The sequence below is a fragment of the Prenolepis imparis genome, unplaced genomic scaffold (genome assembly GCF_030444845.1).
Source record: "Prenolepis imparis isolate NDT839.2.m4 unplaced genomic scaffold, iyPreImpa1.0 SCAF_1, whole genome shotgun sequence".
Classification (NCBI taxonomy): Eukaryota; Metazoa; Arthropoda; class Insecta; order Hymenoptera; family Formicidae; genus Prenolepis; species Prenolepis imparis.
The window spans coordinates 4,766,822-4,783,671 of NW_028141159.1; the positions used below are offsets into that span (position 1 = coordinate 4,766,822).

General features: G+C 31.2%; 1 protein-coding gene across 1 annotated transcript; it reads left to right on the forward strand.

The window, feature by feature from the left end:
- Window positions 1-4,695: 4,695 nt before the first annotated feature.
- Window positions 4,696-15,037, forward strand: LOC145943043 (fatty acid synthase-like). The gene is made up of 20 exons (XM_083050257.1): window positions 4,696-4,717; window positions 4,881-5,080; window positions 5,469-5,719; window positions 6,070-6,301; window positions 6,441-6,859; window positions 7,097-7,390; window positions 7,510-7,717; window positions 7,793-7,953; window positions 8,051-8,368; window positions 8,466-8,938; window positions 9,070-9,374; window positions 9,496-9,897; window positions 10,075-11,093; window positions 11,176-11,417; window positions 11,712-12,408; window positions 12,482-13,310; window positions 13,395-13,861; window positions 13,974-14,228; window positions 14,303-14,554; window positions 14,659-15,037. Exons 2-20 carry the CDS (start codon window positions 4,918-4,920, stop codon window positions 14,836-14,838), a joined length of 7,167 nt encoding a protein of 2,388 aa, XP_082906383.1. The 5' UTR covers window positions 4,696-4,717; window positions 4,881-4,917; the 3' UTR covers window positions 14,839-15,037.
- Window positions 15,038-16,850: the final 1,813 nt, after the last annotated feature.

Consider the following 16,850-nt stretch of genomic DNA (forward strand, 5'->3'; position numbering starts at 1 on the left):
TTTTGGCTCGTCTTTAAATATTAGAAATCGATACATTTATACGCTGACCCTATGCGACGCATCCTTAATTTATGTATAGCAAATGAAAATGTTTGTACGCTGGTGTCTACATGGTACCAAATGATTCTGTAATAAATGTCGTATTAAAATGTATAATCGATGAATTTTTGGCTCGTCTTAAAATATTAGAAATTGATACTTTTTTGACGCGGACCCTGTGCGACGCATCCTTATTTTATGTTTATCGTATTAAAAAATTTGTACGCTGGTGTCTGCATGGTACCAAAAGATTCTGTAATCAATGTACTATTAGAATGTATAATCGATGAATTTTTGGCTCGTCTTAAAATATTAGAATTTGATAGTTTTTTGACGCGGACCCTGTGCGACACATCCTTATTTTATGTTTATCGTATTAAAAAATTTGTACGCTGGTGTCTGCATGGTACCAAAATATTCTGTAATCAATGTACTATTAGAATGTATAATCGATGAATTTTTGGCTCCTCTTAAAATATTAGAAATTGATACATTTATGCGCTGACCCTATGCGACGCATCCTTAATTTATGTATAGCAAATGAAAATGTTTGTACGCTGGTGTCTACATGGTACCAAATGATTCTGTAATAAATGTACTATTAAAATGTATAATCGATGAATTTTTGGCTCGTCTTAAAATATTAGAAATTGATACTTTTTTGACGCGGACCCTGTGCGACGCATCCTTATTTTATTTTTATCGTATTAAAAAATTTGTACGCTGGTGTCTGGTTGGTACCAAATAATTCTGTAATCAATGTACTATTAAAATGTATAATCGATGAATTTTTGGCTCGTCTTTAAATATTAGAAATCGATACATTTATGCGCTGACCCTATGCGACGCATCCTTAATTTATGTATAGCAAATGAAAATGTTTGTACGCTGGTGTCTGCTTGGTACCAAAAGATTCTATAATCAATGTACTATTAGAATGTATAATCGATGAATTTTTGGCTCGTCTTAAAATATTAGAAATTGATACATTTATGTGCTGACCCTATGCGACGCATCCTTATTTTATGTTTATCGTATTAAAAAATTTGTACGCTGTTGTCTGCATGGTACCAAAAGATTCTGTAATCAATGTACTATTAAAATGTATAATCGATGAATTTTTGGCTCGTCTTAAAATATTAGAAATTGATACAATTATGCCGCTGACCCTATGCGACGCATCCTTAATTTATGTATAGCAAATGAAAAAGTTTGTACGCTGTTGTCTGCTTGGTACCAAGAGATTCTGTAATCAATGTACTATTAGAATGTATAATCGATGAATTTTTGGCTCCTCTTAAAATATTAGAAATTGATACATTTATGCGCTGATCCTATGCGACGCATTCTTAATTTATGTATAGCAAATGAAAATGTTTGTACGCTGGTGTCTACATGGTACCAAATGATTCTGTAATAAATGTACTATTAAAATGTATAATCGATGAATTTTTGGCTCGTCTTAAAATATTAGAAATTGATACTTTTTTGACGCGGACCCTGTGCGACGCATCCTTATTTTATGTTTATCGTATAAAAAAATTTGTACGCTGGTGTCTGGTTGGTACCAAATAATTCTGTAATCAATGTACTATTAAAATGTATAATCTATGAATTTTTGGCTCGTCTTTAAATATTAGAAATCGATACATTTATGCGCTGACCCTATGCGACGCATCCTTAATTTATGTATAGCAAATGAAAATGTTTGTACGCTGGTTTCTACATGGTACCAAATGATTCTGTAATAAATGTACTATTAAAATGTATAATCGATGAATTTTTGGCTCGTCTTAAAATATTAGAAATTGATACATTTATGCCGCTAACCCTATGCGACGCATCCTTAATTTATGTATAGCAAATGAAAAAGTTTGTACGCTGTTGTCTGCTTGGTACCAAAAGATTCTGTAATCAATGTACTATTAAAATGTATAATCGATGAATTTTTGGCTCGTCTTAAAATATTAGAAATTGATACTTTTTTGACGCGGACCCTGTGCGACGCATCCTTATTTTATGTTTATCGTATTAAAAAATTTGTACGCTGGTGTCTGCATGGTACCAGAAGATTCTGTAATCAATGTACTATTAAAATGTATAATCGATGAATTTTTGGCTCGTCTTGAAATATTAGAATTCGATACTTTTTTACCGCTGACCCTATGCGACGCAACCTTGTTTTATGTATATCAATTTAAAAAATTTGTACGCTGGTATCTGTTTGGTACCAAATGATTCTGTAATCAATGTACTGTTAGAATGTATAATCGATGAATTTTTGGCTCGTATTAAAATATTAGAAATTGATACATTTATGCCGCTGGCCCTATGCGACGCATCCTTAATTTATGTATAGCAAATGAAAAAGTTTGTACGCTGTTGTCTGCTTGGTACCAAAAGATTCTGTAATCAATGTACTATTAAAATGTATAATCGATGAATTTTTGGCTCGTCTTAAAATATTAGAAATGGATACTTTTTTGCCGCTGACCCTATGCGACGCATCCTTATTTTATGTTTATCATATTAAAAAATTTGTACGCTGGTGTCTGCATGGTATCAAAAGATGAAAAGATAAATATTATAATTGTTGTATAATATGTAATTAACGTACAAGCTGTGGATCGAGAATGCGCTACGAATAATTCGAAACATCATTCTATCTTTGTACCATATTAGTAGCACATTCTCGACCGCAGCTTATATTGTATAGTTGAAGGAAATAAATGGCGCGCGCGAAGCGCGCGCTTTGTATTGTTCTAGTGTATATTAAATAAAAGAATTTGTACGCCTGTATACTTGTGATATAAAAATAATTTAAAAACAATGTACTATAAAAATATACAAGCGATTTATTTTTGACTCTTATTAAAATATTAAAAATCAATACTTTACAACCGCGGACCCTATACAACGCAGAATTATATTATGTGTATTAAATGAAAAAATTTGTGGGCTCGAATCTGATCGGTATAAAAAAAAAAATTTGCAAAGAATATACTATTAAAAAAAAACAAGCGATTAATTTTTTAAATATTAAATTTCGATATTTTATAGCCGCAGACCCTATAAAACGCAGATTTATATCATGTGTATTAAATGAAAAAATTTGTACGCTCGCATCTATTTGGTATAAAAGTAATCTGCATACAATGTATTATTAAAAAAAACAGGCAATAAATTTTTGGCTCTTTTTAGAATATTAAAAATGTATACTTTATAGCCGCGGACCCTATAAAACCCAGACTTATATTATGTGTATTAAATGAAAAAATTTGTAGACTCGAATCTGTTTGGTATAAAAGTAATCTGCATACAATGTACTATTAAAAAAAACAAGCAATTAATTTTTGGCTCTTTTTTTGAATATTAAATATCGATACTTTGTAACTGGAAAGTATCAACACTTTTAAAAAATATTTAATATTTTAAAAAGAGCCACATACACACATACACACAAACAAAAATTCATCGCTTGTATATTTGAATAGTAAATTGTTTGCAGATCGCTTTTATATCATAAACATACGAGCGTACGAATTTTTTTATTTAATATACGTAATATAAATCTGCGTCGTACAGGATCTGCGGCTACAAAGTATCGATATTTGAAATTTTAAAAGAAGCCAAAAATTCATCGCTTGTATATTTCGATACTATACTGTTTGCAGATTATTTTTCCATCTTAAACATGCGAGCGTACAAATTCTTCTATTTAATATACGAATTATAAGTATGCGTCGTATAGTGTCCGCGGCAACAAATTATCGATATCGTTTTTAATATTATAAAAGGAGTCAACAATTCATCGCTTACAAATTCTTTTGCTCAATGACAGACATTCATTGAAACGAAATAATGCACAATGCATATCGAGATAATCAATTCTGGAAAAAAGGCAGCAATGAACTTTGATACTTTTAATCGACTCTACATACGATCTTGTTTAAATGTTTGAATATTTCTGTGATTGGAATAAGATTTATTTAAATTATTACAGTCCATTGCAGTCGTTGACTTTAATCAATAGAGAAGGTTAATTTGATACAGGAGAGAGGATTTTTGACTACATTAAAATTGCATATTAAGATTGCATATAAAATTCACGACATTGTATATATTATTCGAATGTTCATTAATAATATGTATTTTTTAAATGTGTATTATTTATCTTAATAAATAACGCATATGTACTTAACTTAATAAATAACGCATTGCCTTTTTTACATAATACAAATTCGTCAGTCGTATAACTATTATATAACTATTACACTTTCTTATTAAGAATTAAAACAATATTTATTTTGCCAAGTAGATATCGCTTCTTTTAAAATTTTTGGTTTACATATTATACGTATACATAAAATGCCATCCGGTATGCACTATTGCAAAGCAAATAAGAATGTTCCTTTATGTAAATAATTGTAAATTATATTTGTTATGTATGTATATAGGAATTAATATATGTATAATTTTATTATCATTCATACATTTATTTAAATGCTTATAAATAATAAGTTTGTACTATTTTATAATAATGAGATATTTATCACATAAAGGGGTTTCTTATATAAATAAATCCAACATCTGTACAATTCATAATGTTACAAGATTTTAACCGTAATTAATCGCAAAATCATAAAAATTTTCAAGAATCTGAATTGGAAATATTAAGGTAATACGTAATTGTAATATGCAATGTGTAATTTTCTATAATTTTCGAAATAGAAAATATATACAATAAATATAAAAACACAAAATAGATCAAAATTGTCAATAATAATCAAAAAATTTTGCATCTTTATGTTTGTGTCATATTTTTTCTTTTATTCTTCCAGATCTTAATCATTCCGAAAGTTTAAAAGTATTTAAAAGATGGATTATAAAAAAGTTAAACTTCTCGATGTTGAAGGAGACGAAATTGTTATTTCTGGTATTGCCGGTAGATTTCCTAATTCTGACAATATTAAACATCTTCAGCAGAATCTGCTTAATAAGGTAGACCTTGGATCGGATGATAGCCGACGATGGATTCAAGGTAATAACATTTAATTCTACCAAATGTGTACATATAATGTGAGAAAATCGTATAATATATATTCTATAATATATATTCGATATAATATATTCTATAAAAATATATAAAATTATATTTTAATAATCTTATTAATTTGTTATTTATTGACACACTTACATTACATGAAAAAATTTCCCAGTAAAAAAATATATGATTTAAAACGTTTATCTTATATATATGATTTCAATAGTTATTTTATATTATTATAAATACAGCTTATATATGTTTTATATTAATTATTTGTTATTTAATCGACGTAATTATATTATATAATTATACATCATACAATACATTACAAAATTTTCAAGTAAAAATATCTCATTTACATTATATGATTTAAAATGTACAGTTCATCCAGAAATACCGCAACGCACAGGAAAAATCAATAATATGGAGAAATTCGATGCAGAATATTTTGATATTCCCTTCGACGAAGTTCCTCTGATAGATCCTATGGGAAGGATGCTATTAGAACATACCTACGAAGCTATTGTCGACGCGGGAATAAATCCGAAAGATTTACATGGAACAAGAACTGGAGTTTTTCTAGGAGTGTGTTTTTCCGAATCAGAGGGAAAATGGTTTTACGAAAAACATCAGGTATATAAAATATTATTTATAAATAATCTAGTTCCATATTATGCATTAATCGTCAAAAATTTTTATAGATAATATTTTAATATATTAAATTGTAGAAAATTAATTTCATTATATAAAAACATATGTGTAAATAAGAAAAAAAATTGTTTTTTAATAATTTTTCGGACCAATATTTTTCTCGCCTATTTTCCCGTTGTAAATTCGAGGATTATTAATTGATGGAACTTAGTAATCTCAAACCAAGAGATACAGTTCTGAAAAATTAGAATTAATTTTCGTGCTTGGCTCTATTGGCCGACTTTAAAAATCATATTTATTTATTTAATAATTTATGCATATGTATGCATTAGATACCTGGTTCCACAATGAATGCATGTAGCAAGGCTTTCATGGCATATCGAATTTCTCATTGGTTGGGTATAACAGGACCATCTTATTCAATTGACAGCGCTTGCAGTTCAAGTCTAACTGCTATGGAACATGCTTATAGAAGTATGCGATCGGGGGAGTGTGACGCTGCTATCGTCGGTGGTGCAAATCTCTGTTTACATCCTAATTTATCCTTGACATTCGCACGACTTGGTACTGTTGCTTATTGAAACTTATACATTAAAAAAATATAGGAGATATAGAGAAATAAACAAAAGATTTAAAAATTTATATTCGAATATATATATATTTCATTATAGTATATTATGATTTAAAACCGTTTTAATTCTAGGAGTTCTAGCATATAATGGAATATGTAAACCTTTTGATGAGAATGCAAACGGTTATATGCGTAGTGAAACAGTCGGTATAATATACCTGCAAAAAGCAAAGAAAGCTAAAAGAATTTATGCTACCGTCGTGCATGCTAAGTCGAATTGTGACGGATACAAAGAACAAGGCATTACTTTTCCGTCCAGCGAAATGCAAGCAATTTTGTTTCAAGAATTTTACGATGAATGCGGCATATCTCCATCTCGCTTAATTTATATGGAGGCTCATGGCACCGGTACCAGAGTTGGTGATCCGGAAGAAGTCAATGCACTCGAGCGCATTTTCTGCAAGGATAAGAAGGCTCCTCTGTTAATTGGTTCTGTCAAGTCAAATTTGGGTCACTCTGAGGCTGCTGCTGGTATATGTCAAATTGCTAAGGTAATAGTAATTATAATACTAATTAGAAATTATTTTAATAATTTACATAATAATTTATCAATGCCATATATCCACAGTGGCGGTGTCATATACATATACACAAACAATTTTTTAATTCTTTACTTAAAGATAATGATGCTTTTGCTTTCTTTCCACTTCGGACTCATAAATTCTATCGAAAAATAATAATTTAACAAAAAATGAGGAAATATTTTTATTAAAATTATTTTTCAAAAGGTTGTAATTGCGATACATACCGGCATAATTCCACCAAATTTAAACTTTACACAAGCACGGAAAGGTGTTAAAGCTTTTGATGAAGGAAGTATACGCGTAGTGGATGCTCCGACACCATGGAAGCCTGGTTTCGTGGGAGTTAATTCGTTTGGCTTCGGCGGAGCTAATTGTCATATTTTGTTACAATCTAATCAGAAGGAAAAAGTTAATGGAGGAGCGCCAAATGACGATTTGCCGCGACTCGTCATTATATCTGGCCGTACTGAACAAGCAGTCGAATCATTATTGAACGAGGTATGCAAAATTTCTGCCGATAAAATATTATATTCCCGATAAAAGCATATTTATAAAATATAAATAAAATAAATAAAATATTTTTTATTAAAATAAAAATAAATAAATTTGTATATTAGATCGAGAATCAGCCGATAGACATTGAATATATACGGTTGTTGCACGATCTTTACTCTGACGACATAAAGGGTCATCCTTACAGAGGGTATGCGATTATCGAATCTAAAGCATCGATCAAAGAGATAAAAGAAATACAATATTATTCAGGTAAAAAGAAGCCGATTTGTTTCGTCTTTTCTGGACTAGGCTCGCAATGGCCCAGAATGGGTACGCATCTTACTATGCATATTTATTACAAAAGCAATAACTTATAATTAATTATTTTATGTTATACATTGACAGGTCAAGCGTTATTAAGATTCCCGACATTCCATAAAACTGTAGAAAAGTGCGATGCGATTTTAAGGATACGTGGAATGCGTATCATTGATGTATTAACAAGTAAAGACCAAGCAATCTTTAATAATGTATTGAACTCGTTAGTTGGCATTACTGTAATGCAGGTGATGAATTGTCCATTCTAATTATCGCGTAAATTATGCAATTTATATATAACTTATTTAGAATTAACAAAAATTAATACTTTACTTTTCTCTTCAGATTGGATTAGTCGATCTTTTAAAGTCCGTAAATGTCATGCCAAATTATGTTGTCGGTCATTCGATTGGTGAACTCTGTTGCGGATACGTAACTGGTAATTTTACAATGGAACAAGTGCTTCTATCTTCGTATTATATAGGATTGGCATTGAATGAAACAAAAGTAATTCATGGAGCCATAGCGGACATCGGTATTAGTTATGAGAATGCAAAGAACATATGTCCGCCGGATATTGACGTAATATGCAATAATAATTTCAATACTTGCACTATAAGTGGCCCAAAGAATTCAATAAAGGCATTTATAACAAAGTTGCAGGTTCGTTTTCATATTTTCTCTTTTAATTAAGTATTTTACTTTTAATATAACAATTAAGATAAGCAGTTATATTTAATCGGCATTTATACTTTTTTAGATTAACAATATCTTTACTAAGGAAATTAACTGCAGCAATATTCCTCTTCACAGTCGTTATATGGCATCTGCAAGAGCCACGATTCTGTCTTATCTAAATCGAATAATACCGCACACCATGACGCACAATCAGATGTGGCAAAGTTCGTTTCACGGGATTGAAATATCCTGCGCTGAATATTTCACTAATAGTATACTAAATCCAGTATTTTTCAAAGAAATTGCGCAATTGATTCCCAAAAATGCGATAACCCTCGAAATTGCGCCAAATGAAATTCTTCAGAATGCTATAAAGGAACTGTTTGATACAACCAGTATCACATTACAATGCAACTATGAAGATAATGTTGCAGTCTTTTTGCAAGGATTAGGAAAAATATATAACAACGGCTTGCAACCACAACTAGCGAATTTGTATCCGACTGTGCAATTTCCTGTTAGTCGTGGAACTCCAATGATTTCGCCGTCAATCAAGTATGTCAAACATTTCATCTATTAAACATATATAATAATGTAGAGGAAATGTAAAATAGTTTTTGTAAAATACAAAGACGTTTACTTCAAATTTGTTAACTGATGCAGATTTACTTTTTATTTTATTCTAGGTGGAATCATTCCGAAGATTGCTATGTAGCGTCTTATAAAACGCAAAAGAAGATTACTTCCGGAGAAAGAATTGTCAAAGTTACACTGAAAGACGAATTATTCGAATATATAAGCGGCCATGTAATCGACGGAAGAAACTTGTTGCCGGCCACGGGATATCTTGTTTTTATTTGGGATACGATTAGTATGCTGAGCGGTCAGTGGCTTAATGAGATACCAATTGTTTTTGAAAATGTCAAGTTTCTTCGAGCTACGCATATTCCAAAGCAGGGTGATCTGGATTTAACTGTAATGATGCAGAAAGGTAAATTCTGCTTAGAAATACATTTATATATCACAAACAATTTTGACACAGCGTTATAATATCTATAATAAAAAATTAATATCGTTGTTATTATTGTTATATATTTATATATATTATCTAGGTACTGGAAACTTTGAAATAATTGAAGGAGGTAATGCTGTCGTAACTGGTAGAGCGCGCATTCCATCAGATCCGACTAAAGAAAGATTACAAGGAGATTTACAAGAGAATTGTGAGGACGAAGAGGAAGTGATGAAAACGAAAGATATTTATAAGGAACTTAAATTACGTGGATATCAATATGCCAATTTATTTCGAGGATTAAAAAGTTCATCGACAACGGGAAAACGAGGACACATAGCTTGGACGAATAATTGGGTAACATTCATGGATAATATGTTACAAATAAAAATCTTGGGAATAGATATGAGAAGTCTTTATGTTCCTACGGAGATACGAAAATTGGTGATTGATTCGAAGCTTCATACACAGTACATAAAAAACATAACAGCTGAAGAGAAGCGTAAGTTTGCCAAAAAACGGATGCAGACATCGATAAAAAAACATGTTTTTATTGAATTAATATATTTAATATTTTATAGATCTTTGTAGGTTTAAAATTAAAAAAATGTATTAAAACATAAAACATGCGTATATAATATTGTAAATAAATAATAAAAAAATAATTTAAAAATTGCAGAGTTTCCTGTACGCGTATACAAAGATTTGGACACGATAGTATCAGGTGGTATTGAAATGCGGGGTATCAAAGCTACTTCTATATTTCGTCGAAAGTCGACAGCGAGTCCCGTTCTCGAAGAGTATAGATTTGTAGCGCATCGTGACAGAGCCGAAGTTTCCTTACAGGAGGGCATAATTATATCGACTCATCTCGCTCTAGAGTATCATCAAACGACGAAAGTAAATATTATCGAATTGATTGAACATGGTGACAAGATAACGTCAGAAGAATTAGCGTCTCCATTGTTCCTCGAAGTCTTAGATAATCTGCCGTTGATCAAACCTAACATCAATTTGATAACTCGAACTGATTGCTTTAATTCTATTATTCTACCTTCAAAAATCACGATTTCGCAATCCATGAAGCTATCAAAGGATGATAATGCGATCTTAATCGCTGGATTTAATCTATTAACAAACGATAAGAGTGAAACCTTAAAGGAAATCTTGTCGGCATTAAAAGACGACGGATTCTTATTGACACGAGGACAAGCGCTGACAAAAAACGACCTTATAAATGCGGAGAGATACAATTTAGAAGTAGTTCTTGAGAAACGTACAATAAAAGAGCACATTGTACTCTTAAAGAAAAGAGGAAAATTGAGGAAGACACAAGTTATTTATATAAATAATTACGAATTCTCTTGGTTAGAACAACTAACGTCGATTTTAAACGAGGATAATTTTAATAATAACTCGAGAATAATTTTAGTGGGGCAAAAAGATTTGGAATGCGGCTTATTAGGTCTTGTTAATTGTTTAAGAAGAGAACCAGGCGGTGAATTAATAAGAGGTGTATTTATCCAAGACGAGACAGCACCGGAATTTTCTTTGGACGAACCGTTGTACGCGAACCAACTCAAGATTGATCTCATTACAAATGTCTTACGTCCGGGAAAAATATGGGGATCATACAGACATCTTCCGTTATCACCTTTGGCACCAAAACTCTCATATCACGCTTTTGTCAATCAAATGGTATGTATCAGTGTTTTTAAAAATAAGTTATTTTTATCAAATGTTTAAATAAATTTTCTACAATAAAGCTTGTTACTGTTAGATTCGCGGTGATTTGAGTTCATTTCACTGGATCGAAGGCCCGATTGTTTCGGATTATCAAGACGAAGACCTTGTTCGCATAGTTTATGCGTCTATTAATTTTAAAGATGTAATGTTAGCAACCGCCAAACTAATTATGGATGAATATATATCACGCGGACGGTTAGAGGACTGTATGATAGGTATGGAATATGTTGGTATCAATAGTGCTGGACGCAGAGTAATGGGACTTTTGGAAAAGAGGTACGTCACTATATACTAATTGTTTACAAGTATTGCAAGCTTAAAGCTGTACTAGAAAAATATATAATGTAGATAATTTAAATAATTTATATTTTGGACAAAAAATTATACTTTAGCGTTTATAATAAATCTATGTAAATCTCAGTATAATTAGTCAGTGTATTCATATATTGAGATTTTAACTTCAATAGCAGAATTGACGTATTGAAATATTTTAATTATATTGGAAAAATATACAAAATATGCTATATATTTATTTTTTCATATAAAATATGTAATAATTTTTTCATTTAGATGTATAGCAAACATGTGCATACCCTATAAAACTTTATGCTGGTACGTTCCCGACGAATGGACTCTGGACGACGCTGCGACAGTTCCATGCGCTTATGCCACATGCTATTACGGATTATATGTCAGAACAAAAATGAATAAAGACGACAAGGTATTAATTCATTCGGGTACTGGCGCCGTGGGTCAAGCGGCGATTAATCTCGCGCTTTTCGAAGGCTGTGAAGTATTCACCACAGTTGGCACTCCAGAAAAGCGACGGTTTATAAGAGAAACCTTCCCATCTATTCCAGAGGATCATATTGGAAATTCGCGCGATACCAGTTTCGAGCAAATGATATTCCAACAGACCAAAGGTCACGGAGTAGATATAGTACTGAACTCATTAGCCGAAGAGAAACTTCAGGCTTCTATTCGTTGTCTCGCAAAAGGCGGACGTTTCTTGGAAATTGGCAAATTCGATTTTATGGCTAACAATATGTTAGATCTGTCGGTCTTTTCCAAAGGCATTACATTTTCTAGCGTTATGTTAGATAACTTTTTCACGATATACCCGGTCGAAGATGGAAGGAAACTATCAAAGATGGTAGAGAAAGGTCTCAGTAGCGGAGCTGTCAAGCCAATAAGCAGAAAAGTTTTCCAACGAGACGAAATTGAGTCTGCATTCAGATACATGGCAGCTGGAAAGCATATAGGAAAAGTAAGTCATACCATGTACCAAGAGAGACAGTATATTGCAATTTATAATCGAGTTTATATATTACAATTTTTAGATAGTTATAAAAATACATAAAGAAGACGAATCTATGAACGCACCCATTCTAGCACTTCCACGGTATTATTGTATGGCGAACAAGACATACGTCATTTTTGGTGGCTTAGGTGGTTTCGGTTTAGAATTAGCCGATTGGTTGGTCATTCGAGGCGCCAAGAATCTTGTCCTTATCTCGCGCAAAGGAATAAAAAACGGATATCAACAAATGAAGGTCGAACTGTGGAAATCTTACGGAGTGAAGGTATCGGTCATATCGAACGTCGACGCATCGGACGTCGATGATTGCGAACGTATATTGAGAACAGCGGAAAAGATAGCGCCAGTAGATGCTATATTCAATCTTGCTGTGGTATTGAATGATAAAATCTGCCAAAATCACACTATAAATACATTTCAAGAGCCATTCAATGCGAAAGCTTGGGCGACGAGAAACTTGGATCAACTATCTAGAAAGATATGTCTTCAGCTTCGACACTTTGTTGTCTTCTCCTCAGTTTCTTGCGGCAGAGGTAATGCTGGGCAGAGCAATTACGGCATGGCAAATTCTGTTATGGAAAGAATTTGCGAGAGAAGAGTGGAAGAGGGTTTACACGGACTAGCGATTCAGTGGGGCGCAGTGGGCGATGTCGGTCTTGTGGCCGACATGCAAGATAATGATAAAGAAATGGTCATAGGCGGTACTTTGCAACAAAAAATAGATTCCTGCATCGAGAAACTCGAAGAATTTCTGTTACAAGAGCATCCTGTAGTAGCGAGTATGGTTGTAGCTGAGAAGCGTTCAGATTTTGGTACAGGCAATATTGTTGAAACTGTTGCTAATATTATGGGTAAGTCAGTATGGTATACAAAATTAAGTTATTTGATTCAATAATTGAATTAATATATTAAAGCGAATCAAAATGTTAATATAGGTTTGAAAGATTTGAATAACGTTGCTCGTCACACACTATTGCCCGAGCTTGGCATGGACTCGATGATGGCTGTGGAAATTAAACAGGCTTTGGAACGGGAGTTCGATGTTTTTCTTACAGCTCAGGATATTCGTTATCTCAATTTTGCCAAACTTATAGAAATGTGCGACAAAGACGTATCGAAGGATAAAAGTGGCCGAGATGAAAGCGATATAACTGGTATTAAACTGCTCGTTCGCTTGATAGGTAACGATAATCCGATTTCCGATGTCTGTATAGACATGCCAACAAAAAAGAACATGGCAAGAAGCGAAATATTTCTAATACCAGGAATGGAAGGCTGTGGAAGTATTTTTAATTCGCTGACAGAACATATCGAAGCTCCAGCAACATGCTTACAATATGGAACATACCACATCGGCACGAACTGTACTTCAATAAACGACATCGCTGATTGCCTCTTAAAAGTATAAATCTTATACTTAATTACAATTATAGTATCTTATAGATTATAGAATATTAGAATAGCAGAGTAAAATTAATATAGTATTATTTCAATATGTATATATATGTTTGCAGCATATTTTAAGCAAAAAGAAATTGTGGCAGAACTTTGTAATAGTGGGTTATTCATTGGGTTCAGTGATCGCAATTGAATTAGTGCGTAAGTTAGAAAAAATGAATTTCCAAGGCCGATTAGTGCTTATCGATGGCGCACCTGAGTATATGAAAGCAGTTTCAAATCAACATTTACCTTTTAACACGGTTGCCGAACTCGAAAATAATATTCTTTTGGGAATAATGGATACTATACAACCAGTACTTAGTGGGAAGGTATATTATTCATAGGTATTATTTTTAAATGAGTCATTTTTTGATCAAGGTTACAAGTAATATAATTTTTGCAGCTTCTTTTGGAGTTAAACAAATGCACTAATTGGGATCAAAAATTAGATATTTTCCTAAGTCATGTTCCTTCAACTTACAAAAAATCAGCAATGAAGTATAATAAATCTGTGTGTAGAACAATTTACGAGCGAGCAATCGCTCTTCATAAATATGATGTCACACAATTACCGAAAATTGAATCACCGATAATACTTCTGAAACCTACGGTACAATCGGTGTCTTTTTCTCAGGAAGATTACGGCTTACATATGGTAATTATATAAAGTAACAATTAAGTAATGTGTGTAATTATGTGCTGTAATTATAAGAAAATCACTTATACAGAGCACAATTCAATCAGAAAAATAATTTTCAGATAACTAAAGGAAATGTGGAAGTACGTTATGTCGAAGGTAATCACATTACCATACTGGACAGTGATAAAGTCATAACTGCGATCAATGAAGAACATATCAAAAGTGTCAAAAATTTAAAGTTTGATGTGACAGATGATGATAATATAACATCTGTTACAAATATTTATTTGAGATCATAGAAGCTAAATAATTGGATATTTTACAGTATAAAAATATTTAATTGAGGACATATTTAACAATTCTACACGTTTTCAATTAAAAACGAAATAATTGTTTGGTAACATTGTATTAATACAATTTTTTTTGTATAAAATACAATATTAACACGTATTTATTTCGTTAAATTATAATTATAATTATATATATTAAAGGGTCTAGTATTTTTACATCGTTAAATAAACATATTTAATTTTTAATACTTTAAATAGCATTACATTAAGAAAAGTATACAATATTGCATTGGGATTTTTAAAGAATATAAAATTTTATTTTATCCGTTTATACTTTTTATTAATCAAATATAATTTTTATCTACATTTGTGATTTAAAAATATAATAAAAAAAATATAACATATAGGGTATAAAAATTATATTTGTTTAGAAAAAAATTATAAATAGATAAAAAAGGTTTTATGCTTCTCTAAAAGCAATACAATATTCTATACTTACATCAATTTTATACAAACTCTTATTATATATTCTTTAGCAGGCTTACAGTAATACTTATTGAATTTAATTTTTAACAGCTTTATTGTTATGGTTGTAAAATCGTACATAATACATACGTATCATATTGTTATGTCGTATGAACATAGGGTGTCTCTGAACTCAGTGCCAAAATTGATATAGCGACTTTAGCACATGAAAACAAATTGAAAATGTTAATAAACATATGTCCGAATCTGAATAGTTTCGAAAAATGTTTGGAGTTTCGCAGATAAAATTTTTCAAAAAGCTCGAAATATGTTTATTAACATTTTCGACTTGTTTCTATGTGCTAAAGCTGCTGTACCAGTTTTGACACTGACAATGAGTTCAGAGACATCCTGTATAACTAGAGTCATTTAAAAAAAGTAACGTTTTTTATTTATTAAGAAATTGTACAAATAGTATTTTATATTAAATTGATCAAATAAATTAATCAATTAAAAGTTACTTTTGTCAGCATTATTACAGATAGTTCATTGGACACGATATATTCGATAATGAATGTGAAGAATGTGAAGAATGTGCGTATAACATTGATAAGGATAATTTAGGCAAAAAATCGTATTGAAGTGTAAAGTAGTTCGCATTTTACAGTATCGCATTCGCGAAAGCAAACCTGCTGCGAACGAATTTGATCGTCGATGGCGAAAATAACACACTGCGAGTGAACTTAGCTGCTGCACGTTCTGACATTAAGAAAACTGCCAATACAATCTTTTAATATATTATTATTAAAAACTTGAAAAAAATTTATTACAATTTTTTCCATTTTTTAAAAGCAATGGTATTAAACTCGTATTAAACGGATAAAATTCCAACACATTGTTAACTTTTTCGATATTCAAACTGTTTAATTAAATAATTTTTCCTCAATGACAACTTCTCATTGATACGAAATAACATACAGTACATATCGAGATAATCAAATGGCGTCACTGAAAATAGGCAACAATAAAATACGATATTTTTCAAATAATCGATTCTATATGCCTTTTCTAAGAATTTGAACCTATAATTGGAGCAAGATCTATTTGAATTACTACAGTAAACTACAATCAACGTGTAGCCGTTGACTTTTAATCGATGGTCAGTAAGGTTAATATAATACAGTAGAGAGGACCTTTGACCACATTAATATTGAAAGATTGCATATAAAGTTCGTTAAATTGTATAGTTCGAATGTTTATTAATAATATGTACCTATAAATAATGCATTATCTCTTTCCATAATAAAGAATTGCATAACTATTGTACCTTCTCAGTAGAATTACGGTTCCTGTTTATTTTAGATATATTATAAAATCGCCTTCTTTAATTTACATGTTATAAATATATATGGCACACACCAGAAGACATTGTTCCGAAATAAATAAGAATGTTTCTTCTTTTATGTAAATAATTGTAAATTATATTTGGTCTGTGAAAAGTTAATATATGTATGCTTGTGCTATTATTCACACATTAGTTTCAATGCTTATAAATA

Bases quoted from the DNA above. Each gene is read 5' to 3' on its own strand.
- LOC145943043 (XM_083050257.1), top strand. From the start codon at position 4,918: ATGGATTATAAAAAAGTTAAACTTCTCGATGTTGAAGGAGACGAAATT. The intron at 5,720-6,069 runs GTATATAAAATA...TGTATGCATTAG, and splicing joins GGTTTTACGAAAAACATCAG to ATACCTGGTTCCACAATGAA. The intron at 6,860-7,096 runs GTAATAGTAATT...ATTTTTCAAAAG, and splicing joins GTATATGTCAAATTGCTAAG to GTTGTAATTGCGATACATAC.